This window comes from Centruroides vittatus, unplaced genomic scaffold (assembly GCF_030686945.1).
Source record: "Centruroides vittatus isolate TY-2023 unplaced genomic scaffold, ASM3068694v2 scaffold_861, whole genome shotgun sequence".
NCBI classification, from domain to species: Eukaryota; Metazoa; Arthropoda; class Arachnida; order Scorpiones; family Buthidae; genus Centruroides; species Centruroides vittatus.
Genome location: NW_027122718.1, coordinates 11,292,990 through 11,320,812, shown reverse-complemented (window position 1 = coordinate 11,320,812; position 27,823 = coordinate 11,292,990). Strand labels below are relative to the sequence as shown.

The window sequence follows — 27,823 nt, the reverse complement described above, 5'->3', positions numbered from 1 at the left end:
CAAAACAAATTAACAACTATTATAACGTTTTCACAACTTGTTTGAAAAAACACAGATTAGAAATGAGTAATTACATTTAATAACTCAAATTAAAAACAACTCGTTAACAGAACATAGCAAATAATCATGTTTTTAGTTCTGTTCACAAGTTGTAGTGAACAGAACTAAAAACAAAACATTGTTAACAAACTCGTTAACAAATGAAAGTTGCGGATGCAGGAGAGAGGTGTCAGAACCTTGTCCGCAGGCCTCCTCTGTCCACGACCTCACTCAGGCATACTTGCCAGAAGACTTTGCAAATGTGTCCTCACGAAGCTTCTCCCAAAGTTTGTTGGGAGTTGCTGCCTGAATGGGCTCACAACAGAGTTCCGCACCTCTCCCCGGCCATCCCATGTCCATCAGTTGTGGCTGGGTACTTAGCCACTGTTGGGTGATCCAGGCCGTATGTACCAGGGAGCTGTCGTGGATGAACCACATTTGCATCTTGCTGACATGACCCTCAGAGATGGTAAGTGTGCCTGTTCCAGTATTTCCACATACTGCTGAACATCCAAGTGGCTACCAATTTGCATCAGCTCTCCGGGTCTTGCCGTTGTCATCCAACCCTACACACCTGCAAACAGAAAAGATCAATACAGTTGTGATTTATAAGAAATGAAAATTCCAGTTTGAAAGAAAAATTATGCACAAATGAATGACCTGCAAGGTTAATAAGATAATATATGGCTTGTCACGAAGAAACTGTAATCAGTTTACGTAACATTTAAAAAATATGCTGAACATGTTAAATTCAGCCTGGCGTTTTAACAATGTCACAATAGTTCGACGTCATGTAAATACACTACACACTGTGTATCATAGAGTAAATATACACATAATTATAACACAAGTTATATTGCTATACAACATAGGCCTGAATATGTCCTTACATTTGCACATGATGTTCTTTCCACTTTTAGTATGTAATGACATTTAAGGTTTTTGCTTGTCTTTTTTACCTTAAGCTTATATTAGTTGAAAAATTGATAGAAAAACTGTCGTATACACTTCTCGACATGTTACTTCAACATACCAATATGTTTTCGTGTTCATGTAATTATTTCCAATATTAAATACAAGTTTCATATTCTACTGTCAGTTAGAATTAATGATATAAATATAGAAAAACACAAAATTTAAAAACTCGCCTATTGAGAATCGACTGCTTCGTTGGGTGCGCCATACATATTCAGAGTTGTAAGCATGTCGATGGTGGTTGGCGCACCCACGTGGTCCTGCTGTTCTGGCTGCAGAACAGCTTTTCATCCATAAAGATAACAGATTGCCAATCAGCCATGCCCTGAGGACTGTAGGTTTGCCTGAATCTCAAATGATCAAACTGGTTCCCGGCCACTCATGGAGGTTGAATTGCCACAACCTATTAATAAAATAAATATATATATTATCCTGTTTCTTACATTTCTTTATACACAAGAACATGTTAATAAAGTTGTATTTCTGGTGGTTCATTATATCGATATAAATATATTTTGTTGGCCCACCAGTGGCCAAGCGGTTTCGTTTCGTTCCCTGAACACTAGGAGTTCAGTTGTGGGTTTTCACCGCAATTGGACAGGCTGGCCACATGGAGTTTTCCGGGTTTTCTCCACATCTGTAACACCTAAATAAATAAGGGCCAATTCCCCTTAAAAGACCTCCCAGAAGGCATTATTTCCTGCATAACACCATTATCCAGAGCTGGTACAGGGGACTACCACTCTGGTACTAACTTCCCCCAGATTCACCTTGGCACAACACTAATCCTTAATTAATTTGCATCAGGTGCTTGCCAAAGTCAGGATGACTGGATATGGCACGAAGAAGAAGAAATATAGTTTGTCGGAAGTTTGAGTATTATACTACGTATGTTGCATACCTTCATTTTACGGTATCAACAGATACATTCAGGTTTAACTCACTTTTGTGAGCTTTGGTGGTTTTGAATGGACTTGCCTGGCTGCTGCATTGCAGGTGTCACTCGCAGTCAACTCAGACTTTCACAGCGACACAGAATCTGTGTCCCTGTGCAATTTCAGGATGTGAGAGACACCTCGCATGGAGATGTTCAAAATCTCCACAATTTCATCTAGGGTTTTCCCCTCCTCTCTATGCATGACAATTAGCGGCTATAACTTTCTAGAGGTTTTGGCATCTCGCTTGGATTAATCCTGCACTTCAACAAAGGCTTTATATACTCTCTCACTTCCCTTGACAATTCAATTTAATTTCAATGTAACAGACAGAGTAATTAATGAAAGATTTTCCTCTATATTATTTGTGTCTCCTTATAAATACTGCTGGTTTTGACTTATTTTTTGATAAATACAAAACATGCAAATGCCCCTTTGAATACAGCATTTTGTATTGTTCAAAGGCATGTTGGGCATGGTCCTTCCTAAGCATTATTGGAAGCCATGTCCTGAACCTCTAAATCTCCTTTCTGTTATAAAATTGCACAGGAAGTCCAAACAAATCAGCATATCTTGTACAGAATACACAAACCTTTGAGGGGAGTATTCCGTAAAAATGATATGAACAATCACTGAATGAAGTTCTCGTACCTCTAAGACACTTCAGCCTTTTTTTAAAATCTGTTAATTCCAACAGGAAAACTTTTCCCCAAAGTTATTGTGGGTTCATTCGGTCCCATAGTGATAGATTACTATTCAACTGATACTGATTCAGAATTATTTATCTCAACAGATGACTTAAGGCAAGATTTTATCAAAAACAAAATTTTAATGTTTACTTTCACATTTGGTAATTGTATATACATTATGGAACAAGTGATTGATTATGAATAATGACTAAAAGGGGGATGCAGTCTGATAAATATTGATTAATTTATTAAATTGGCCAGACATGAATAAAGCTATATTCCTTTCAGGCAATTTGATTAAAAAACTCCACTTATTTCATTTAGAATTTATTTTTTGTGAATTATTATTTACATGTTCTTTTTAAAATACTTAGTTTTAAAAGATTCAAAGTACTATTAACTGTATTAATTAAACTAATATTAACAAATTTATACTTCCATCAAAAAATCAATTTTTGGTATAATTTTGATGATGTTTGGAATTGCAAATGCTACAAAGGAAAAAAAATTTTTTTATCTATTAGATTTGCAATAAATTTTGCAGCAGCATCGACTTTAGCCTTGGTCTCCAGAAATTGATGACATTCTTGCACATTCTCTAAGCAAAATTTCTGCACCTGGTACATCTCCAACAGAAATGAAGTTCTCTTTACAAACAGTAAATTCGTTTCTGGAATATAATAGATTTAATTAATATGCCATGTTTGGTACTCAGTTTGTAAATGCTTTTATCTTGTAACTGCAACAATGACACCTAAAATATTTTTTCTCATCACAGTGGGCTCGATCTATATCTATACGAATCCTTACTGTATCAGCAACATTAGCTGCTGTGTATTTGGAATTCGATGTATCAATCATTTTTTCTGCTTGCTTTTTAAGATTAAAAAAGCCATTTTCCTTGTTTTAGACACACTCCTTACTTTTTCTTCTATTTTTGGATCAACTGTTTGGATTTTTTCTTCTTCATTCACCAATTCTGTAATACTAATAACATCCCGGTTTAGATCTTTTTCACGTGAAGATGATGTAGATCTTTGAACTTCATCAGTTATATTGCTACGTGAGGGTGACATTATCAAATAATCTTTTATAATGTTTGAAAGATCAAGTACCGTCAAAGAAGAGTTTGTGCAACTTTGACTTACTTCATCAATAGTTTTAAAATGTCTCTCTAGATCCTCTTCCATATTAACATTGTTGGTCAATGATTCGTTGGGTATAAAATTCTTTAACCCAACTTATTCTTTGCTCCAATCATGGCCTCATAGCGACTGCAGTTTATACCAGTATGATGCACTCGATTTTTCATCAGTTGTACAAAACGTAATCCTTCCGACCATTTGTTAGTATTGTTAGTCTCCAACCAAGAACTAAGCATCTTTTCTATGTCTTGATTACATCTTTCTACTGAACCCTGACTTTGTGACTGCTGGACTTTCCATGCACCATTTTTAACTCGGGCCACATATTACACACTTCTTTGATGACATTATTGGTGAATTCTCTGCCGTTATCACGTTGTAGAATACTCGGTGCACCAAAAATTGTATGAAAATGTCTAAAAGAACATATGCTACATCTTCAGCCCTTTTGGTTTTTAATGGTTGTAGTTGAACGAATTTTGTTAGATGGTCTTGATACACGAATATAAATTTACATTGCCCGTCAGCTTGCGACTGCATATCTCATATAAGATTGACCTGACATCTTGATTTCATTTGATTACATAAAATTGGTTTAATTACCAAGCCTTTCTTAGGAACATTTGTTTTTTTCTGACAGATTTCACATAAGTTCAAATAAATTATGATCATTGCCCTTGTAATATTTTTATATTTTGTACTTAATTCTTTTTCCGGACAGTTTCTACCGCCATGTCCAATAGCAATATGGGCATCATGAAATATCTGAAATATTTCTTCAGTGTGAACGTAATATTTAATCACATTACCTTCTTTTACAGGCATAATTAATTTTTCTAAACTTCTGATAGATACGTCATATCTACGTAAATGCTAATATTCTTCCGGTAACTTACAAAAAGTGAGAGTCAAAAATAAATCATTAACAAATAATCAAATTTTTACAAAATTAGCATGTTCTGACCTTTTTCTGTTATTAACTCATTTAATCAGTTGTTTAACACTTTAACTGCCATACAACACGCCAGCAGCGGTCGTACTAATTAGGGCCGTACAGAGCCATCCGATGCGCCGGCAGTCATACTAGTTAGGGCCGTACAGAGCCATCCGACCGCCCGTCATCGCTATAACCAATGTAGTTTCACTCAAGGTTAAATTATCCTGGCTTCGTAAGACGTTGTTTTACATCCTAGTGGTGGCCTCTCGCGGATGTCTATGAAGTTTGTTTCCGACTGCCGGCCGTCGTGTGGCCTCAGAAGTGGTCCGACGGTCGGCTGTCGTAGTTTTTTTAATAAAAAGCTATTTTATATCTAATAGTGAATAGTTAAAAAAGGAAAAAATATCGAAAACTAGTTTAATTATTCTCTTTTGTTACATATAAAGTAATTAATATTAAATATTTCATGGTCTTATAGTCTCCGGTTTCAGGCCATACGATGGCCAGTCATCTGTCGTACCCTGATATATTTTTTTTATCTTCACTCTACCGACTGTTATATAATGACCCTTTTATTTATATCATAATAAAATATTAAATATCAAATTTTCTCATTGTGGCCTGAAAAAATGGAAAATATCATATTACAGTTAGCCTGATAAAATGCAAAATATCATATTACAGGTGGCAGTTAACGTGTTAAGCAATTATTCATATCACTTAATGATTGATTGCTCCACAATCATTACTTTTGTCAAAGAAGAAAACATTATTTTAAGAGACTAAAGTAAAATTCAAATGCCACACAAGATTAACTAACTACTGGTCACAAATTTAAAATTTGGTACTAAATGCAATACGCATGCACAACTCAGATGCATGTGCTGATTGGCTAGCATATGTTGGACGATCACTCCTCAATGTATTATTATCGCTTTGCCAGACTAGGTGATAGCAGTATTCATAATGACTGGTCGATTTGATAAATTATGTTAAAACACCTGAATTTATTACAGTGCCCGATTTTGTTTGTCATTATTCGTAATGCCTGTATTAATCACTTAGTCCATAACAGATATACAATTAAAATTAACACTTACCATTACTTTTTACAAAAACTAGGTTCACTGGCATAGTACATATTCAGGAATGTTCAAGTATTAGTAGTGAAAACCTAAAATGATTAAAAATTTATTATAACAAATAGCAAAATAATTATTCTCAATTGTTATTCATATAATACATGGTGCTCAGTACGTTGGGAATGTGTCTGCATTATTTATAGGTCCCGAAAGATGTATCTCATCACTGCACCTACATTATAATCGATATACAATTAAAATTAACACTTACCATTACTTTTGTAAAAAGTAGGTTCGGCGCGAAATAGAAATACTGGAACTTTCAATCATTAACAATGAAACAACCTGAAACAGTTAAAAATAATATAAAATTATCAAAATAATTGATATTTTCAATTGTCATTGATGTGTAATATGAAAACGTTAGGTGCTCAGTACACGTTGGGAATGTGTCTGCATTATTTATAGGTCCCGAAAGATGTATCTCATCACTGCACCTACATTATAATCGATATACAATTAAAATTAACACTTACCATTACTTTTGTAAAAAGTAGGTTCGGCGCGAAATAGAAATACTGGAACTTTCAATCATTAACAATGAAACAACCTGAAACAGTTAAAAATAATATAAAATTATCAAAATAATTGATATTTTCAATTGTCATTGATGTGTAATATGATAACGTTAGGTGCTCAGTACACGTTGGGAATGTGTCTGCATTATTTATAGGTCCCGAAAGATGTATCTCATCACTGCACCTACATTATAATCGATATACAATTAAAATTAACACTTACCATTACTTTTGTAAAAAGTAGGTTCGGCGCGAAATAGAAATACTGGAACTTTCAATCATTAACAATGAAACAACCTGAAACAGTTAAAAATAATATAAAATTATCAAAATAATTGATATTTTCAATTGTCATTGATGTGTAATATGATAACGTTAGGTGCTCAGTACACGTTGGGAATGTGTCTGCATTATTTATAGGTCCCGAAAGATGTATCTCATCACTGCACCTACATTATAATCGATATACAATTAAAATTAACACTTACCATTACTTTTGTAAAAAGTAGGTTCGGCGCGAAATAGAAATACTGGAACTTTCAATCATTAACAATGAAACAACCTGAAACAGTTAAAAATAATATAAAATTATCAAAATAATTGATATTTTCAATTGTCATTGATGTGTAATATGAAAACGTTAGGTGCTCAGTACACGTTGGGAATGTGTCTGCATTATTTATAGGTCCCGAAAGATGTATCTCATCACTGCACCTACATTATAATCGATATACAATTAAAATTAACACTTACCATTACTTTTGTAAAAAGTAGGTTCGGCGCGAAATAGAAATACTGGAACTTTCAATCATTAACAATGAAACAACCTGAAACAGTTAAAAATAATATAAAATTATCAAAATAATTGATATTTTCAATTGTCATTGATGTGTAATATGATAACGTTAGGTGCTCAGTACACGTTGGGAATGTGTCTGCATTATTTATAGGTCCCGAAAGATGTATCTCATCACTGCACCTACATTATAATCGATATACAATTAAAATTAACACTTACCATTACTTTTGTAAAAAGTAGGTTCGGCGCGAAATAGAAATACTGGAACTTTCAATCATTAACAATGAAACAACCTGAAACAGTTAAAAATAATATAAAATTATCAAAATAATTGATATTTTCAATTGTCATTGATGTGTAATATGATAACGTTAGGTGCTCAGTACACGTTGGGAATGTGTCTGCATTATTTATAGGTCCCGAAAGATGTATCTCATCACTGCACCTACATTATAATCGATATACAATTAAAATTAACACTTACCATTACTTTTGTAAAAAGTAGGTTCGGCGCGAAATAGAAATACTGGAACTTTCAATCATTAACAATGAAACAACCTGAAACAGTTAAAAATAATATAAAATTATCAAAATAATTGATATTTTCAATTGTCATTGATGTGTAATATGATAACGTTAGGTGCTCAGTACACGTTGGGAATGTGTCTGCATTATTTATAGGTCCCGAAAGATGTATCTCATCACTGCACCTACATTATAATCGATATACAATTAAAATTAACACTTACCATTACTTTTGTAAAAAGTAGGTTCGGCGCGAAATAGAAATACTGGAACTTTCAATCATTAACAATGAAACAACCTGAAACAGTTAAAAATAATATAAAATTATCAAAATAATTGATATTTTCAATTGTCATTGATGTGTAATATGATAACGTTAGGTGCTCAGTACACGTTGGGAATGTGTCTGCATTATTTATAGGTCCCGAAAGATGTATCTCATCACTGCACCTACATTTATGTATATGAAGTTTGGACATATATGAACATAACCTAAAACTTTTATTTAAATCGGTTGACATTTATCATTGTTTTTGATATTTTGTTTATCAGTTTATTTTGTTACATGTCGGAAAACAATAATGGAACAACGTGCTGTTATTAAATTTCACGCTAAACTTGGCACAAATGCCACAGAAACGTTCAAAATGATGCAAAAAGTGTATGGAAGTGAGTGTTTATCACGGTCAAAGACTTTTGAGTGGCACAAGCGATTTTTGGAAGGAAGACAATCACTGGAGGACGACAAACGTATGGGAAGGCCAATAACAATTCGAACAGCAGATTCGATTCAAAAAGTGCAAGAATTTGTATCCAACGATCGCAATGCGACACTGAGAATGATGGAACAGGCATTAAACATTAACAAAGAGACAATACGACAAATTCTTAAAGAAGATTTGGGCAAAACAAAAGTCTGTGCTAAATTTGTTCCGCACACACTAACCCAAGAGCAAAAATTGGTGAGACTAGAACATTCCAGAGAGATTGTACGAACAGCAAATAACAGCTCAACCTTCCTCAAATCAATTGTTACTGGTGACGAGACCTGGTGTTTTCAATATGACCCACAAAGAAAACGTCAAAGTGCCGAATGGAAGTCAAAATCATCACCTCAAGCCAAGAAAACACGAAAAGTTCCATCAAAAATCAAGACGATGTTCATTGTTTTCTTCGATAGCAAAGGCATCATCCACCGTGAGTTCGTCCCACAGGGTCAAACAGTTACTGTTGCTTTTTACTTGGGAGTTTTACAACGATTAATGAGAAGAATTCGTCGAATTCGTCCAGAATATCGCAATTCTGATGACTGGTGTTTGTTACACGATAGTGCACCGAGTCACACATCATTGATTGTTCGTCAATTTTTGGCACGAAATCAAGTCTGTGTGTTGAATCATTCGCCGTATTCCCCCGATTTAGCACCATGTGACTTCTCTTTATTTCCAAAAATGAAAATGAAGTTGAAAGGATGCATTTTTAATGATATTGAAACCATCCAAAGAGAGTCTACGCGCATATTAGAGGCAATACCGAAAATTGAGCTTGAGCAGGCATTTGAATCACTATTGAATCGCTGTAAAAAGTGTATTGAAGCAGGAGGAGAGTATTTTGAATAATTTAATAAAAGGATTTGAATAAAATTGTTTTGTTTCATTTTTATAGATCCAGTCCCGGAATATAATTGCCGCACTGTGTATGATAACGTTAGGTGCTCAGTACACGTTGGGAATATGTCTGCATTATTTATAGGTCCTGAAAGATGTATCTCATCACTGCACCTACTTAAATAAAATCTGAAAAATGGACAAACTTCTCTGGTATTTAAAAGTTTATTAATTGTTATTAATTGCTAACCAGTGTAAAAATGTTTCAATGCAAATTTGAATTCTCTTGCTTCCTTAAACAGTGTTCAGTTTATATCATTACCTATTCAAAAAACATTTAAATTCTATCAATCCTTAATCTACATAATGTCATAAATTGTTTTATATAAATAATGTTCAGCAGTCTGAACAATGAACTCAACAATTTCTGTACAATAATTGAAGACACTAGATTTTACAAAACTTTCATTTATTGACACTCATTTAATATCTTTATTTTACACTTGTTCTAGCATTTCATTAAATTCAAATAAGAATATAGCAATTCCAGATTTAAAAATGATCACAGTTGTTGAGAATGTGTGTGTCAATCAATGGAAAAGTACGAGAATAATTTTTGGTGTTTATTTGGATAAAAATCATCAAACAAAATAGCTAATGTTTGTAAAATGAGAAAATAATCTGCTTCTTTAAGATATTAACAACAAAATCATATTTTATTTGTATTATGTGATACACAGTCACTCAAACTTTCATATCACATAATCCATACATCAATCTGATTCAATTACTAATGTCAAATACAGTATTTATCAAGATGTAAAAAGGCTAATTTAATGATTAGATGTAAAGAAATTGCTCTATATCTATATCTGTTGTAAGCAAACAGTTAGGCTGTCATCTAACCACTTGCTTAGCTGCTTTATATCTAATTATTAAATTCGCCCTGTTACAGCTTTATGAATAATCCAGAAGTTTACTTTGCATCACAACCCATTACTGCATTGTATGATATAAAAAATACCTATTAACATTTTTGTTGATCCAAATAATTTCAATGAATCCAATATATCAGGGATTGGCAACCTATGGCACGCGAGATAATTTTCACTGGCATGCTGAATGAATTAAAATATTAAAACAAACAAATAAATAAAATATGTTAAAGATTATTATTATAAAATGATATTAAAATCACAACGCAAGCGTTCACGTCAGCTACATTTTGTGTATGCAATGCACATGCGTTTTGCATTCTTATCTATGTCTACTGAGACCAGATATGCGACAGTCGGCATATTCTGCATGTCTGGATCCGGACAGTTTGCCTATTCCTGCATGCTTGTTATTAATAAGTAATATACCACCCTAGAATTGCTCATAAAAGACAAAAAGTTAATGTTTGATCTTTTCAAGACATTTGGACTGAAGAATATGGATTTCTACAACAAAAGGGTAGTGCTGTTTGTGCTTTATGTTATGAAAGTGTTGTGTGTTGTACTGTACTTCAAGTGTACAAAGACATCATCACAGCAAACATCAGTCTACGTTTAAGAACGCTGATGAGAAAATTGAAGCAATTAAACGAGCTGTTTCTGGTTTTAAAAAACAAACTACTTTTTTTAGTCAAAGAACTAAAGTCACTAAATGTAGTTATAAAATTGCTCAATGTATAGCTTCCAAAAGCAAACCTTTCACAGATAGTGAATTCATCAAACAAACATTTTTGGAAAGTGCCGATATTTTATTTAGTAATTTACTAAATAAGGAGACAATACTGTTTCGAATTCAAGATATATCTGTCTCTGCGAGATCAATTGAGAGACAAACAACAGATATGGCCAATAATGTAACAATTAAACAGAAAACTGGATTACAAGAAGCCTCTGTATTGAGTGTTGATGTTAATAAAAGCACTGGCGTGAACGAAGTGGCGCGCCTAGCCAGAGCCGTAACTAGGATGTGGCCAACATGGCCCCCGCCATAGGCGCCAACGAGAAGGTTTCGGAATAATATGTATTCGAAATTAATAACACAAAAAAACTTCTATATTTATATTTATATAGTATTTATGACCTGTAATTTCGACGAACATATTAAATAAAAATAAAAATGGTTGTTTATTTTTGAAATATAACAAAAATTAAAAAGACGCCATTTTTATTCTTGGCCATAGGCGTCCAAAATCCTAGTTACGGCACTGCGCCTAGCAATAGTTGCTTGATATTGTGGAAAGGATCAAATTTATGAAGAAATTGTTTGATTCCTTTTACTGGTACAACTACAGGATGAAACATTACCACAGCATTTTTAAATTATTTTGAAAATAAGAAAATTAATTAATATAAATAAAATATTTTCTGTTACTATTGATGCCGCCCATGCAATGGTCGGAAAAGAAAAAGGGTTTGTTAAATTTCTCGAAAATTATATTGGACATAAAATATTAAGTTTCCACTGTATTATACACCAAGAAAGTTTAGTTGCAAAAAATCTCATCACAGCATTTGAATTATGTAATGGACACAATTGTAATAATTTAAAAATGCTGTGGTAATGTTTCATCCTGTAGTTGTACCAGTAAAAGGAATCAAACAACATTTCTTCATAAATTTGATCCTTTCCACAATATCGAGCAACTATTGCTATTCTGGAATTTCACCATCTTCATTTGATTTTTGAAAACCATTGCTCTTTGCAGTCTTAACACAAGGAAAAGTTTTTATGTAGAAATTGCCTTATCATTCGTACTTCGATTACAGCTTTCCTGTGCATCAAGATTTCTGGTTTTGACTATTCTCAACCCGGAAGTTGAAGTTGGCCTTCAAATCGAATATTTGCAGCATTTGGAACAAGTTGTGGAAAATCACAGTTGGATTTTTTATATGAACTTCTTTTATTAGTAGCAACAGAATGTTTGGCAGATGTTTGTGTCGTGTCTTACAACAGGATATGAACATTCCGTATTGCTCAATTCTTTCCCTAAAGTTTTCTGATTATCATCACAAGAATTTGGAGCAAGTTTTGCACCTATGAGGTAATAGCATCATTCAACAATGGAGCAGAATGTTTTAGATGATGCTTGGAAACTCGTTCTGTGATATCATAAGAGTCATAGCCAAATAATCCGAATCACTTTCCAGTGAATTGAAAGCTTTGGCCGAGAAATGCCAATGCTAAAATTCCCAAATCGGATGATACAACTTGCGGGAGCTCCCTTTTAATGTCATTCGGTATTGTTTCATGACAATTGTCCAATTCGTTTACTTTCGCCACACTACTCTGTATGTTATCAAAAGACTTTACTATTGGGAAGCAGTAAAGTAAATTACATAGTTTCAGATTTTGAAAATTGTCAATACATACCATTACTTCTTGCGTTCGCTTTCATTGCCTCAAATATCACAAATATTGAATATTTACAGAGTTTCCTAATTATTGAGGTAACAAATACCGGCCGAAAATGCCCGAAGGCAGCATAGAGACTTATAAAACTTCGGGTGGCAGTGCCACGGTCATGTGACCTGCAGCCGACTCACCATTGGCCGTGCGAGGGGCCCGCTTCGACTTCACGGCCGAGGTTGGGCCGTGTGGTGGTGCACACTGCATCTCTACGACTGAGGTGGGGCTGCGTGATGGTCTGTCATGCGCAGTGCCTTCCTCTGCCCGAAACGCTTCGGAACTCAAATATGAGTTCCAAAGTGTTTTGGGCAGAGCAACCTGGTGGGCCCATGCTGAGAAAAGCGGACTGCTGCCTGCCAGGATGAGTGTTCGAGTCCCAGCTCAGGTAAGAGGTGTAATAATAATAGATATTTGTATTTACAGGCAACAGATGGCGACTCCGGACGACTGCAGGCGGGAGACTTGGCCTACGGGCCACGTGCGAGGGGGGAGATGGCAGCAGCAGTATGGACAGGAGGGAAGGCACGCGTTGGGGGCTAAGAAAGGGAAGAGCGCGCTTTTTTTGGGGATACTATAGATTACCACCTATGGAATTTCAAGACAGTATATATCTGAACTGAGGGGACTGAGATGAGTTCAACAATACCCTACTTTTGGACCGGAGATGAAAAATAAAGTTGTTATAGTTTTTAAGTTATCACACTTTTTTAATGCTTTCATGCAGATGGCACCGTAGTTCCTAGTGCTGCCATCTCGCGGGTAAAGTCTGCAAACAAATTAAAAAAAAGCACTCTGAAAGGCAAGAAATTGCACGAACAGTCAAATGCCACTTCCTTTTTTTCTTTTGTTCAAGAACTACTGTGAATCAATAACTAGTGACGTTAAACAATCGGCGGCCTGCCAGCAGCTTCCCTCCTGGGGGAGTCCGTCGGGAGCACAAACAGTCAAATGCCAGTTCCTTTTTTTCAAGCAACATGACTCCCGACCGCGAGCGATAGCGAGACTGAGGAGCCATAGCCCCCGAGGTCGACGAGTGCAAAAAGGATTTAACTCGAACTGTAGACGATCAGTGTGCTTGCAGATCAACATCTGCCTTTGTTGAAGGTATATATGGCCGAGTGCCGGACTGCCTGTTAAACATGCAATAGGCTTAGTGGAGAGAGCGATGTGACTCCCGATCATCGCGCAATCGCCGAAAAAAGTATGATAACTTTATTTTTTGCCTCCAGCCCAAAGTATGGTACCGTTGAACTTGTCTCGATCCTCTGAGTCCAAATATATACTTAAAGTCCCGGAATTGCATAGGTGGCGATCTATAGTACACCCTTTTTTTTAAACAGAGTTGGAAAAAGCAAAAAAAAAAATTCGGTCGCGTGACGTAGTCCCTTTTAGGCGCGGAGTCACGTGACCAGAAATTACGTAGGCAATTCTTTGGAGGGCTATCTATATCTCGAGAAGGGTTGCATATGGTTCTTTTGACTTTTATGCTCACACAGGGGGTCTACAATTGGGGGGAGCGACAACCGTGTCATTCGGAGCTAGAATCTTGCCATAGCTCTCTTAAGTCAACTGCTCCCTAATTCCGTGCTGTTAATAAAACCAACTTCGACTGTACTGGTTTTGAACGCAAATGTGGATAATAATAGTTCCAAACAAACATTACTTATAGAAGATATTTAAAACAGGAACATTCGTATCAAGATGTAACATGGCAGCACACAATGATAAAACTAGAATGCTGTTTAATTGGCAAAATGCCACCAAGTGATTTACTTTGACCAAATGAATAAACATATATCATAACTATTCGTAAAAATTAAAGTTAATAACTGTTTTAAATTTTAAAAGTAAAGTTATATAAGAAAAAATTTCAAAACGGAAACAAATCCTGTGAGCCACACAAACTACCTACCTACCACGTGTGAATCCCAAGAATAATGGTGATTTATGGATTATAAGTGTTGCCAGTTCGGAAAAGACTTGTAAAAAAAGTCTCGTGTGTAGAAAAATACAGAACTGGAAAAATTCTTATTAATAAAACAAAGTAAAATATTTGTAAAGCAAATAATAAACCAAAACAAAATTAAGAGATTTTAAATTGTTCTTTCATTAAAATCTTCAAAAATAATTTCGTCTTTAGCATATTTTTGGTTCTACACTTCAGACATATTTCACACAATAAACAATTGATAAAATATTTAAGACGAACTTTTTTGTTCCTAAAATTTATGTGAAAATAAAGATGCGTCCTATAACCTGAATGCATCTTATCCAGTGAAGAATGTATTCCACAAAAAACGTGATACGTCCGGTACAACGCGCGACGTTGCATCGGGCGAAAAATACGATAATCACGAATTAATAAGCGCTCGACTGCACGCCTGCAGCGCATTCATGGATAATTATATAAAAAGATGATTTTTTGTTATTCTTTCCGCCCTGCGGAACTAAGACGACTTTTTTAGTAAACCAATTGTGGGTTCGGCCAGGAACAAGATAGAGCGGCCCGGACCCAAGAAATCCGGGATAAGACAGATCACTCCGGGAAATTTCGTGGAGTTTCTCAACCTGTCCAGATTCATTTGTGGATCCTCCGGAGCGGTAGGCCGACGCTTTAAGCACTCAGACATCCGGCCATCTCCCGCGACTGGTCGGACTACCAAAAATCGACATTATTGCTACGTCGGCGGCGATGTCCACAGGACGGTGGCCATCGCCGCTTCAAGTTTTTTTATTCCATTTAATTTAGCTAAAATTGCTTGAAACAAAATCACCGGCAAGTTTTGAAATTGAAACACTTTAATAGGAGGAATTTCTGGTGGATTTTGATTTCAAAAGATATTTTAATTTAGAGCTATAACCACTTGTATTAATGTGTTATGCTAAGTGGGGACTTTCGTCCTCAGCCTAAGCTGATGCAGAAAAATCTGTGTAAATCGTAATCGTACAATACCGAATACTTTTTCCAGTTTGGACAGTTTTACTATATAATTTTGTTTCCACTAAAACCCTATAAATGTACTGTTTTCATTACAAAAGGATTAGATAACATATAAAACATTCGTCTACCTGTGATGAGTATAGCCACAGTCTAATTTATTATTGCTGGTGAGTCACATACAGTCAAGATCATTTCAAAGTTGACATAAACTCAAAAGTTCAAAAAACAGGCTATCATCATCTTATCAATATGTAAAAATTGAATTAACCTTAATTTTACTTTTCAGACTTAATTTTTTATTAAATCCAACAAAAACTTTTGAAGAAAATATTGTGTGTTTTACAAATTGTAAATTTGTGTTGTATGTCAAAACCATTTCAAAGTTGACACGAAATAAAACATCGAGAAAGAGTCAAATCAGAACTTTGTTGGACCACCTTTGGCCCGAATTACATGAAGTCCACTTTGCATACTGTTAATTAATTTATCAATGATATCCTGCCCAATCTCTGACCAAACCTTGAAAAATTCTTTGTACCGTACAATGACAAAGATATCCTATGGCTAACAGGAATACAGTGGTCTAATTCGTCCCACAGATGTTCTATTAAATTTAAGTTTGGTGACTGCAGTGGTCATTCAAAAACTTTAATATCATTTTTGTGAAAGCCGCGAATTTACGCATTTGACGGAACTTCCAATTTGTCGGAAATTGTAACAAATCCGAAGGAAGAACGCGCCTGGTGAGAAATTAGATCATCACCGTTTTGATAAGAATCTGATGGGAAAATTGACAGGTAAGTGCCAACTCAGCGCTGTTGTGTCAACTTTTGCCGGTCACGTGACCCCCTTTCCCACGTTAGAGATAAAAAGCGAGAGTCGCCGGAACTCGAGGAGAGCGATTCAACGGGAAGTCATATCGGGACATCGTGCGCATCCCGTCTCCCAGGCCTTCATTCGTCGGACTGGACCCAAGAAGAGGAGAAGACACCTGTTGGAAGAACATTCACAACAATGACCCTTCCAGACAACGAAGTTCGTCGAATCGACTCTCCGCTACGCAAGACGCGTTTCTATCAGCCAATAACAATTCGTCTGGCAGTCACGTGAGAAAATACAATCACGTGGTGTTTTAATGGCGGAAAGTTCGACGTGGTTAACCGAGATAACTAACATCAGAATAAAGAGGAAAGAATAATAAATTTAACACAAATTCTACACAAATACAGTAATCATGTTATTTAATTCAAGGAACAAAACAACTGAATCTTACTCAAAACAGTATTCTTTATCGAGAGATCTTAATCGAGGAATAAGCCTATTTTATACACCAGTTCTTTCTCGATCCAAGAAAATATCTCTAATCCAAAATCTTCGTTCGAATCTTCGACAAAATCTTCTAGCTAAATAAAGCAAGCGCAGTACAAAACAAAATTTGTAAACACGTGGATAGCGGCAGTGTCGGTATCGTTCGCCATCTTGAATACTGAACGCATGCGCCGAAATGTAAGCGGATTGCCGCTTGTGCGGTTGTGCTGCCGCACGGCGAAGACGCGTTCGCGACACCGCTTTTCGCTGCCGCGCCGCATGTGCGCATCCTTCTTTAGAAATAGAACGAGCACGCGTTTCGCGAGCAACCTAGAACTCTCTGGCTCTCCTCCCGATAGGAGTAATTGTACCTGTATTTAATCGGGTATTTAACCTGTATATCCTACCATTAGTTATAGAATAAACGCTGTTGTTATGTTAAGACCTGTCTCCTGTCAATCTAAGGACGCCTGCCGACTTACGACCTCCCCACTCACTTTTTGCCCTCCTAGCCATCCGAAACGACGAGGTCGGGTTTTACCAACCCGTGCAAAAGTGGTCAGCGAGGTTTTACCCATGACCCCCTGCTTATCTCACATTTTCACTGAAATATTTTCTGACAAGCAATGCTCTATGTTTGGAATAATTGTCTTATTGAAAGACAAATTCATTTTCAATCCCCAATTTTCTTGCCGATGCCACTAAATTGTTTTCATGTATCTGTTTGTAATCTACTACTTTCATGAGATTGTGAATTTGAACAATATTTCCCATTCTGAACCCTGAAAAATCACCCCCAAACCATTATGTGAGGTGAGTGTTTTATTGTTCCCACAGTTTTATCATCATCCAATGCTTGATTTTTTTCCTCCAAACAAATTTTCGTTGTTTAGCATCCTGCCACTCTCGTTTTGACTCATCACTCCAAATAACACGCTTCCAAAACTCTTGGGGCTTGTCCACAAATTTTTTGGCAACAGCTAGTCTTTTCTTCTAATTCACTGCTGAAATCACGAGCCACTCTTCCGTGGAGACCCTTTTTATTTAATCTTCTCTTAATAGTCGAAACACTGGCTTCAAGAGTAAGCTGTTCTTTTATTTCTTTAGCTGTTATAAAAGAGTTTTTGGTGGCCTCAACGGTAAATCATTGCATCTTCTCTTGACGTTGTGACCTTACGGCGGTGTGTCCTCAGGGCAAATTTCTCAATTTATTTAATTAGTTGACTATTTTTCTGACACCTTCTCGTGATATTTGATGCTTTTTGCAACAGCAGCAAGAGAATCGCCATTTTTACACTCGTGTACAATCTGCACTCTTTCTTCGAGATTCAATTCTCTTATTTGGCACGCTTTCTTATTGATACTAAAAAACTATTTAATTGACAAGTCTGGAATTAAATTTTGTGTTATACCCAATTCGAAATTAATTTCTTACTGCACTTAAAATGTTTTCTTTCTTGTCAACTTTCAATTGATATAACAATACTTCACTTGTCGCTCTTCAATTGTTTATTGGTGAAACAAACTAATCAGTTATGTATTGTTTTATGCAAATTAGCAAGGTTATTGCACAATATGCAAAGTAGTTAACAGACCAAAAATGCATTTTTTTTCCTTAAAATTTTAAAAAAATTTTTTCAGTTGTCAACTTTAAAATGATCTTGACTAACTCGTCAGACAATAAACGCTTACACACAATCTCCCTTCGTTATAATTGCTTACTCTACTCCCTTCACACATATGGATTAATTCTTTACTTTTCTGACGATGTATGTGAAAATACACACATGCGGTGCACCGCGAAAAACAGTTTGTAGCAACGATCATAACATGTTGCGGCTCCTTCCGACGAACATGGGATTAAGAACGCGTGTCTTTTCGGGCGGTAGAAAAAAATCAAAATTAGATCCGAATGTTACAAACTCAAACAGTTCATAAACTTCAATTAATTACTTTATTTTCTTTCCTTATCGAAATAAGAAAATAATTTTAAAATACGGCACTTAAAAGAGCATGGGAATCATCATCCATCTTGGATATCTACGTCTTTTCACTCATGGCTATAGAAAATGAATAAGCGGCTCTTCCGCAACGGCCTGCGATTTGTTGCAGTTTATTTCCACGCTGCTCGTGTGCACCTTTAAGCAGCAGTTTGCGCGGCTGGAAATCGCAAGGTGACCACGACTTTGCAATGCGACGTCACACTACAATCGAAAAAAAGCGCTCAAATTGAATGTAAGATTTGAAAATACAATCAGGATCGATCTAGAGCAGTATTCTCACCACCTCCGGTTGTAATTACAAATTAAAAATAAACCAATAAGTTGCTCAACTTTACAGGCAATATTTAAAATTTTGGTGGAGCCATCTGTTATAAAGTTTTTTAATAAAATAATTTTTAATTATAAAATAACAAAAAGTTTAACTTTGAGGGTAGGGATGAGTTTTATAAAAAAAATTCTAAACGCTAATAACGAGTAAAATCAAGTCCTACACTACTAGATTTACACGACCCTTCCCCCCACCCCCTCAACCTTTAATCACCAAAATTTAATAGCATCAATCCCCTAACAAACATCCCTGCAAAACTTCAGAAATTTTCGACAAAAGGCACTGGAGTTAAAGCCTCAAATAGAATGAACAAAATCGTGCGCCCACACACTAATATCCATACATAGAAAAATTATCCTCCATTTTTATCTTGCTTTTCACGACGTTTCAAGGTGTCCTGAATCCAAAAATGTAAAAGTCGGGGAGGACATTTTTTGCCGGATCGCTATACTTTCCACTATAACAGCCTTCCAGGAAAGTAATAGAATAATGTATTTTAAATTATGAATAGCTGTTTACTAATACCCCAAGCGACGAAGCCATTAGTCCTTGATGTATTCTTAAAAATGGTAACTAACTATCCGTACAAACTTGAACACGAGTCTTCTGTGGAGCAGTTTCAATAAGAATCTCGTATTAGAAAGAGCAAATCCACCTGCTTGCTCGGGCTGCAACTCTAAACAAGTAGTCTAATTTTATAGTAGTAGATCGTTGGATTCAGAACAGTACTTTACATCAATAAATTTTTATTTTCGGGGGTTTTATTTATGAATTTACATATTTCAAAACAGATTTTAGAAAAACCAGTAAGACAAGACTTTGGAAAACGTTAAATTAAACAAAGGGTGGATTCAAAAATCTCGTGACAATTTTAAGCCAAGTGTTTTATATACTCAGGGCTTAAAGCAGTCATGGCAGTGAAAAAAAGTGAGAAAAGAGAGTTCACACTGAAAAAAAGCTAATAGTGTTAAAGTGAACTAAAACAGGCGTTATTAAAAAACACACAAACGCACACATATTTTGTATCAATAACATTGCATATGATATTAGATTGATTATTAAGTGGACTGATAAGATTAAATATGAAAATGGTTAGGCTGAGTTTATACTCCAGAAAAGTGACAAGTAAGACTGCATTAAGCCAGAACAGGCCTGCATTAAGTTTTCATGTGCCCCGTACGGAATTTCCACCATTACACAGCAAAACAAATGGAATAGTAACATAACTACCAGAATGTGTTTCCATATAATATGCCAAATTTCAAATGCCATTTTTTGATTTCTTTATAAAAAAAATGTAATTAAAGAAGAAAAAAACAACTGGCAGAATCAGTGGGTTGCATGTTCATTACATAGCAATGCCACTAGTAATTGTGACTCAAACATTTATTTGATAATTTTATCAATATTTTTTAAATGATTAAAAATAAAATTACAGAATTCATTACTGGTAATACTAGTCTCCAAATCTATTCCCCTGAATACAATAAAACAATTTTTTAGTCATTCGACCCACAACTGACAGAGAAGAGAGTTTATGAAAACAATATAATTAAATGTTTAGCAGTTTGTTGTCCTTCACAGTAGGGAACCGCAGAGTCTATTACTTTCACAGGAGAAAATGTACAAAGCTTTCAACTTCGGGGTAGTAGAAACTCCGAAGTTGAAAAATAATACAATCCCATGAAATTTAACAAATCTGATGTCAATAAGTAAATGATGAAATTATTTATAGAGAGTTGATATTTGATAAGTTTAGTTTTTTGCATTTACAGATCAAATTACAGAAATTATAAATAAAAATCTCATTTTTAAAAATTAAAATTCATAAAATTTCACTTACAAATGATCAAGACGCAACGCACGCTTTTTATTTTTATAATCGCTTTGTTTTATTAGACACAGATATTATTCCTATATAGATTTATTAATCATAATAAACATACATTATGTATAAAATTACATTAAAATAACACTGTAATTAACGTCTAAAATGGAAAAGTAATTGAATCGAGTCTCGCCTCCATATTAATTAACGCGCCACAGTAATTAATTGATCACGTTGCATCAAATTAAATAATTTATAAAAATTAAAATAATAAATACGTTTATAAAATAATTGGCTATATCTGTTCGCAATGATATTGTAAAACACACCGTACTTATAGTTTAGCATTTCCAATAATATTTAATTTATTTTTGAATTTTAAAATATAAGAAAAACAATTTTTTAAATTAAGTTTTATGCATTTATATCTGCAACTTCAGATAATACAAAGATATAAGAATCCGCCAAAAGAAGTTAATTAATAATAATTAAAATCGAGAAAAAATATAAAACTTTCAAGGTAAGGAAACTTGTAAAAAGTCAGGTACATGATCATGTGACACCTGTCTCCCCACTTTTCGTAACTAAACAGTCGAGGTTGAAATAAAAGCCTAAACTCCAGAAGAAGTAAAAACAAACATCGGCGCATGTCTAGGACAATAAACTTGAACGGGAGCGAAGATGAAACACGACACCATGTAATTTATGCCAATTACCTTCTAATATTAAAAAATTAAAATCTTTAATAAATTATAATTAAATTTTTTTGACTGAGTTCGACTAGAAGCATATCGAAAAGCTAGATTAAAGTGAAAATAGCGGTTTTTTGACGCTAAATATTTACAAATTAATTTTTTAACTTGGTGCCGAATTGACCGTGGCTGTTCGAATAAGCACGCGCGTGACGAGTTTTATAGTTTCTGTCGAAATGAAAAATGAAGGACACTGTTAGAATGCAGAAAACCATGGTGCATGCCAAATATATAAGCACCCACTTAAAACCAAACTTTTGTCTTTGTTTAAAGATTGTCTCTACAGAAGTTATTAATATTTAGGATACTAGTTTAAAATCTCGTACTTCCTGGTACGAGGTTCGCTCGATCTTTAATTTTACAGAATGCTAGAAAGATACAAGCTTTTGAAACGAGTGTCCTACAACGTTTTATTTAATAACAACAGTAGAAATCAAATTTATTATCACTCAACAATTATTATTTTCGGTTTTCTACGGTAGTCAAGAACGAGTGAAGTCATCGTTTAAGCTAAAGAATAGTGAAAGACCGTTGAGAAGAAGTTTGCTTAGTAACTTACTTCAGAAAGTATTGGGTTTTACACAATTTTCCGTTGCTAAAACATGAGTTTCTACTGTTAGTATTAAATAAAATCTATTTCTTTCTTTTGTCCACTGTGCTTAAATAAATACAAATGCTAAAAATAATGCCGTATAAAAATCACTCTTAATGCCGAACTAAAAGTGTACTTATGTCTTAATGCAGTGTGATTGTATCGAAGCGCCGCAGAGATCAGTATTTCAGAAGAATACAAGCAAGGAGAACCCACACGCAAATTCCTACAGCATGTGCAGAGTATCAAGCTTTGGTAAGCTCTTCGTTTTGTTAGTCTATATACACGTACACTACATGTGTATATGACAGTACCTTATCATGTTGCACATGATCCATAAGGTGTATGGGTGCTACTGGTCACTATTTCTCTCCTGAGTGCATTTATGGAAAAAAAAAATTCACATAGGAAGTGAAAAAAGCTAAAAAAGTGAGTTTTTCTCAGAAAAAGCTAAAAAAGAGAGGAGCTGTGAAAAAAAGCTAAAAAAGAGTGTCACTTTAAGCCCTGTATACTGTACGTAGAGTACATATAAAATTAGTAATTGAAATTCATTAAACGAAATATTTTTCAGAAATTAACGTACTTACAAAATGAGCTTCCTTCCACCAGTTTATTTAATGTCAAAATTATTACATTTGGAAATATTAAACACACTTCACATGCTATATATATAAGTATACATATATAGCGCATATATATAAATATATATGCTGTGTAATATACATTATATATATGTATATGTATATTTATGCCTGTTTATAAAAAACTCACTCACAAATATATATACACATATATACATAATATGTAAACACATTTATATACTTGAAATCTATTTACAAAATGAAGTGCCTCCAGTTTTTCAAGTTTTGTGAAAATCATAAAAAAAATGCACACTGACTGAGGTATGTCTATAATTATTGTAATTCTGAATGAAGTAAAATTATACTTCCGTTTTCAGTTCAACTTTCATCTATGCAAGTAGCAACGAAATATTCCATAAAATAAAATGAACAGGTTTATTTGGTCGAATACATATCAATAGGAGACATCGGCAGACTTTCTTTTCTAAATAAGAATTAAACTACTAAATTTTATCTGAAACTAGCACAGTTACATCAAAGAATTACTCTCTTTCTGGACTCTCTTCTGCTGGTTGTTCGGGTGTTTTTGATCTTGCACGATCGGGTGACGGACTTTTGGATCTCGAACGTCTCGGCGATTTGCTTTGACTACGTGAACGAGATTGTGAATGAGATCGGGATCTAGATCTTGATGCAGATTTTGATTTCGAATGAGATCTGGATCTAGACTGTGATCTGGAAACAGAGCGCGATCTAGACTTGCTTTGACTTCGACTGCGAGATGATGATTTGCTTCGGCTTCTAGAAGCAGATGCAGATCTTGATCTTGATCTGGATCTTGATCTAAGCAAGAAAACATGAAAAATATAATTAAATTATAAAAGTTAGGTAGACTTAATATAATTAACTATTGTATATCAATAAGTTCAGTATTATATTTTGTTCAATACCATCTCATGGTATGTAGATTACATAATAACGCAGTGGTGATATAGTCAGAAGTAAGGTACTTAGATAAACTATCTGTTTATATTGTTGAGCTTATTATATACAGAACAATAATATGAATTGAAAGGTTTCTGTTTTCAGATCATAAAATTGTAATTTAATATAGGAAGCCCTTGGTGATAGTGCTAATTCTCAGAATCAATTTATGAGAAAATTGAGTTTGAATGTTTGAAAAAAAAATCCTAAAATTGTATGAATAGGTGTGTATATTAATATTTTTGCTCATCAAACATTGCCTGTAGATCTGGCTGTCATCTCATCATTTTGGGATTTTTCTTTTTAGGAATTTTTTAAAATATTCAAACTCAATTGCCTCATAAATGTAATTCCGAGGGTTAGCACTGTATGTCACTGAGGGCTTTATATAACTATTCACTTTTTGAATGCAGATTAACTTGACTGAATTTTGAAAATAATGTTTGAATAGGCAAAATTTTAATTATTTTTTGAAGTTATAATTGTATGGGACATGCTTTCATTGATTTGGTTTATTCATACACAATAATGTGACACATGGAGGTAATATGCCAAGGGGAGATGCACCCCAGGAATCTTAAGCATTCAGATTGGAAATTTTTTGCGCTACTCTAACTGCAATTTATTTATAGGCCTACTCAGACGTGTTAAGTCAGATTTAAAGTTCTTGTGTAGCAATGACCACTTGGCATATGGGGCAAAATTATGTCATTTTGACACACCCACTAAATTTTGAGAAGGGACTAAATGTATTAGCCTTTACAATACAATATTAAGCTTACTATTGCATTCTTCCGAGTTACACTGGTAGAGACGACAAACATTTTTTGCTCAGTTACCAATTTGAACTGTCAACACTCACAGGCCTGCAACCATTAACAATAAATACCATAGACAGGCTATCTATCTGGGTCTATAGTATTTATTATCAAAGCACTGATCACATAAAATGACAATTGCATCTTACCAATGGAAGGTCAATGCCCAGTTTACAGAAAATGAAAGCAGATAGTCATTATAACAGTGACTGTGCCTACCAATAGATATGTACTAGAAAATTTTTAAGTCTGATGAATAACCTTGGGAGGTCCTTTTGCAATTTGAGGAATGCTCACACAATTTTGTTAGTCAAATGAATAGTTTCATTTTTAAAAACAATTTGACTAGCAGTAAGTGGGAGCCCTGTGTAAGGTAAGGAATTTCCAGTTATCGTAACACTTATTTTAGATCACAATAGGCTAACAATAAGAGTCAATGATTTGTGGTGGTGATACTGGCCAAAACTGTGCCGAAAGTTCTGCTCCTTTCTTTTATCTCTTGTTTGATAAACTGGTATAAAAGGATTAAATGTAGCCTGCATGAAAAAAGAAAGAAAAACAAACCTCCTTCTGCTACTACTACTGCTTCCACCACCACCATATCGGTCTTCTTTAAGTCTAATCCTTCTTCCATTCAATTCTGTATTATCAAGCTTTTCTAAGGCTGTTTTCAAATCAGAGAGTGATGCAAATTCAACAACACTGAAATAAAGATTTATACATATATCTTTTGTTATTGATACAATAAAATTTAAATAATTTTCTTACCCTTTATTTCGATACTCTTTATGAGCATCTGCATAGGTCACTTCACCAGCTTGTCTCATGAAATCTTTCAGATCCTTGGACAAATGAAATTTTATCATCTTTGAGAACACATATACATACATACATACATATTAACCCTAATTATCAAATATTTGTTATCTACAAAAAATCTAACCTTTGTTTCAATTTTTTTTCTTTTTTTCTATCACTGACCATTATTAACATATGTATAATCATAAAAAACAAAAATTTAACACACACAAGTTTATCAATATATAGTTGTATATATACAGTCAGCAAAAAACATTGTTCATACATCTTATGAAAATCCTCTCCCAGGAGGGAGAGAGAGAGAGACTAATTGCCATAAATTTTCTTGAAGTCATCATGCAAAATGTAATCCTTAATTTTTTTTAATCAAACAAACAGTTTGATCTGTATTTTCATTTGTAATGATGAAAATACATCATTCATACAAACTGAAACATCACTAATCAATAATGCTGCACATTATATATACATATACAGTTTGTGTATATAACATTTTATGCCTTCTTCAGGAATATATCACTAGTATAAAATGCCTTTATTATATACTAGTAATACATTCCTCTGTATCTATACTAAAATTTTAAGTTATTATTGCAATGAAATTGATTTAATTTTTTGTGTGTGTGTAATATGCTGCTTGCTATTTTTTTATATTTGAAATAATGTAATACATGAAGAAATTTTCATTACAATATTCAATTTAGACAATATCTATCACAACTGAGTTTGATAATAAGGACCACTTAACATTAAATTAAAAAACTGTTATAAAATATTCAATAATAGCTAAATTGATATTTAGGTTTACTTTAACACATCATAATTACCTATATTACCTAAATTTTGATAACTAAGATACATCAGGACATTTTGGCACAATTAAAGCAGCTGCCTACCTATTTATAAGTTTTACTTTATACATTCAACATTTTATGTTAAAAAAAAATTATAGTTAAGTGAGCAACAAAAATACAAATTCTAGAACAAAATTGCACAGACCAGGAAAAGTATTTGATAAAAATCATTTTAATTTAATACACACTCATTTGAAAAAAAATTAAAGCACCATGAAGGAAGTGTCCAATTACAACAAAATTCATCATGCTCAATATACAAGTATAGATGAAGAAATAATTACAAATTCAGAGTTATAGGATACTTTAATAGCTAACAGTGACAAAGCAACATGTACAGATTAGTTCCTTGTGAAACATCATCTGGCTGTGATGCATGCCAAGATACACCATGGCAGAGTCATACAGAGCCTTGATGTCATTATGCCAAAGATTTGTCCAGGAGTTCTGCAAATGCTGCTCCAGTACTCTAGGATGTCCACATATGATGGGCAGGCAATGGATGAAAGGTCTGAAGACCTCGCTGGGCAAGAAAAGCTTACAACAGCATGGAGACTTTCCTGGGACATGGGGATGAATATTATCCTGCTGGAAAATGGCTACTGGCAGTAACAACAGATAGTAACTGGTCATGCGATGTCATCAATATATCACTAGGCTGTTAATGTTGTCTAAACAACTAACTAGGGAAGGCCTGCTGTCATGGGTAATGGCATCTCCAGCCAATAACACTCGAAGTAATGGATGTGTGACACTCCACAACAGACTTCTTGGGAGTGACTGCACAGTCTCCTCTTGACATGGATGCAATGGTCATCTGCATGTAGGCTGAAGTGAGATCCATCGCTGAGCACAATTCAATGCCATTCTGCTGTCATCCATTAAGTGTAGGCAAAGGACCACTCCAGATGGATCAGTCAGTGTTGTGTAGTTAATGCAGATGTCTTAAAGTGCAATTCTGCCTCAGACAAGCATCTTGTAATGGTGCATGATGTTGCTGGGGGATGTATAGCAGATGCTACAGCACAATGTAATGTGGATAATAATGCTATTAGAACAGTTCTGGTTTGTTTCATAATCAATCAGTCTTTCATCTCAGTGGTTGTTCTGGATCTTCTAGAACCTTCCCTGTATTAGCATGTACTTTGCTGCAACAACTATGCAACAGCAGTGTCTGTACAGCCGAGGCAACAGCCAACTGCTCTGTATGACCATCCTGCTTCTTGACGATACAGCCTAACTCAGTCATCCAATTGTGTATAGGGTCTCCAGATACATCATAATGGCATTGCTCGTGGTAAA

The 27,823-nt window shown here is 34.5% G+C and overlaps 1 protein-coding gene and 1 long non-coding RNA gene across 3 annotated transcripts in view; both read right to left on the bottom strand.

Moving 5' to 3' along the window:
• Positions 1 to 56: 56 nt before the first annotated feature.
• LOC136990239 (uncharacterized) lies at positions 57 to 14,644 on the bottom strand. Of its 2 annotated transcripts, XR_010883016.1 has the most exons (9): positions 9,486 to 9,603; positions 7,929 to 8,154; positions 7,664 to 7,737; positions 7,399 to 7,472; positions 7,134 to 7,207; positions 6,869 to 6,942; positions 6,339 to 6,677; positions 5,821 to 6,147; positions 57 to 613 (listed from the first exon to the last, which is right to left on the bottom strand). It is a non-coding gene; the product is annotated as an uncharacterized lncRNA (long non-coding RNA). The 2 variants fall into 2 exon arrangements; XR_010883015.1 differs by lacking the exons at positions 57 to 613; positions 9,486 to 9,603 and adding an exon at positions 14,626 to 14,644 and having other exon boundaries at positions 5,895 to 6,147; positions 7,929 to 8,002.
• An 8,823-nt stretch (positions 14,645 to 23,467) lies between these two features.
• Positions 23,468 to 27,823, bottom strand: part of LOC136990081 (serine-arginine protein 55-like) — a 32,919-nt gene continuing 28,563 nt past the window's right edge. The window contains exons 6-8 of the mRNA XM_067288432.1: positions 25,617 to 25,690; positions 25,413 to 25,550; positions 23,468 to 23,889 (exon numbers count right to left, since the gene is read on the bottom strand). Coding sequence (XP_067144533.1) covers positions 23,589 to 23,889; positions 25,413 to 25,550; positions 25,617 to 25,690 — 513 coding nt within the window. The 3' untranslated portion in view covers positions 23,468 to 23,588. The remainder of the gene's footprint in view (positions 23,890 to 25,412; positions 25,551 to 25,616; positions 25,691 to 27,823) is intronic.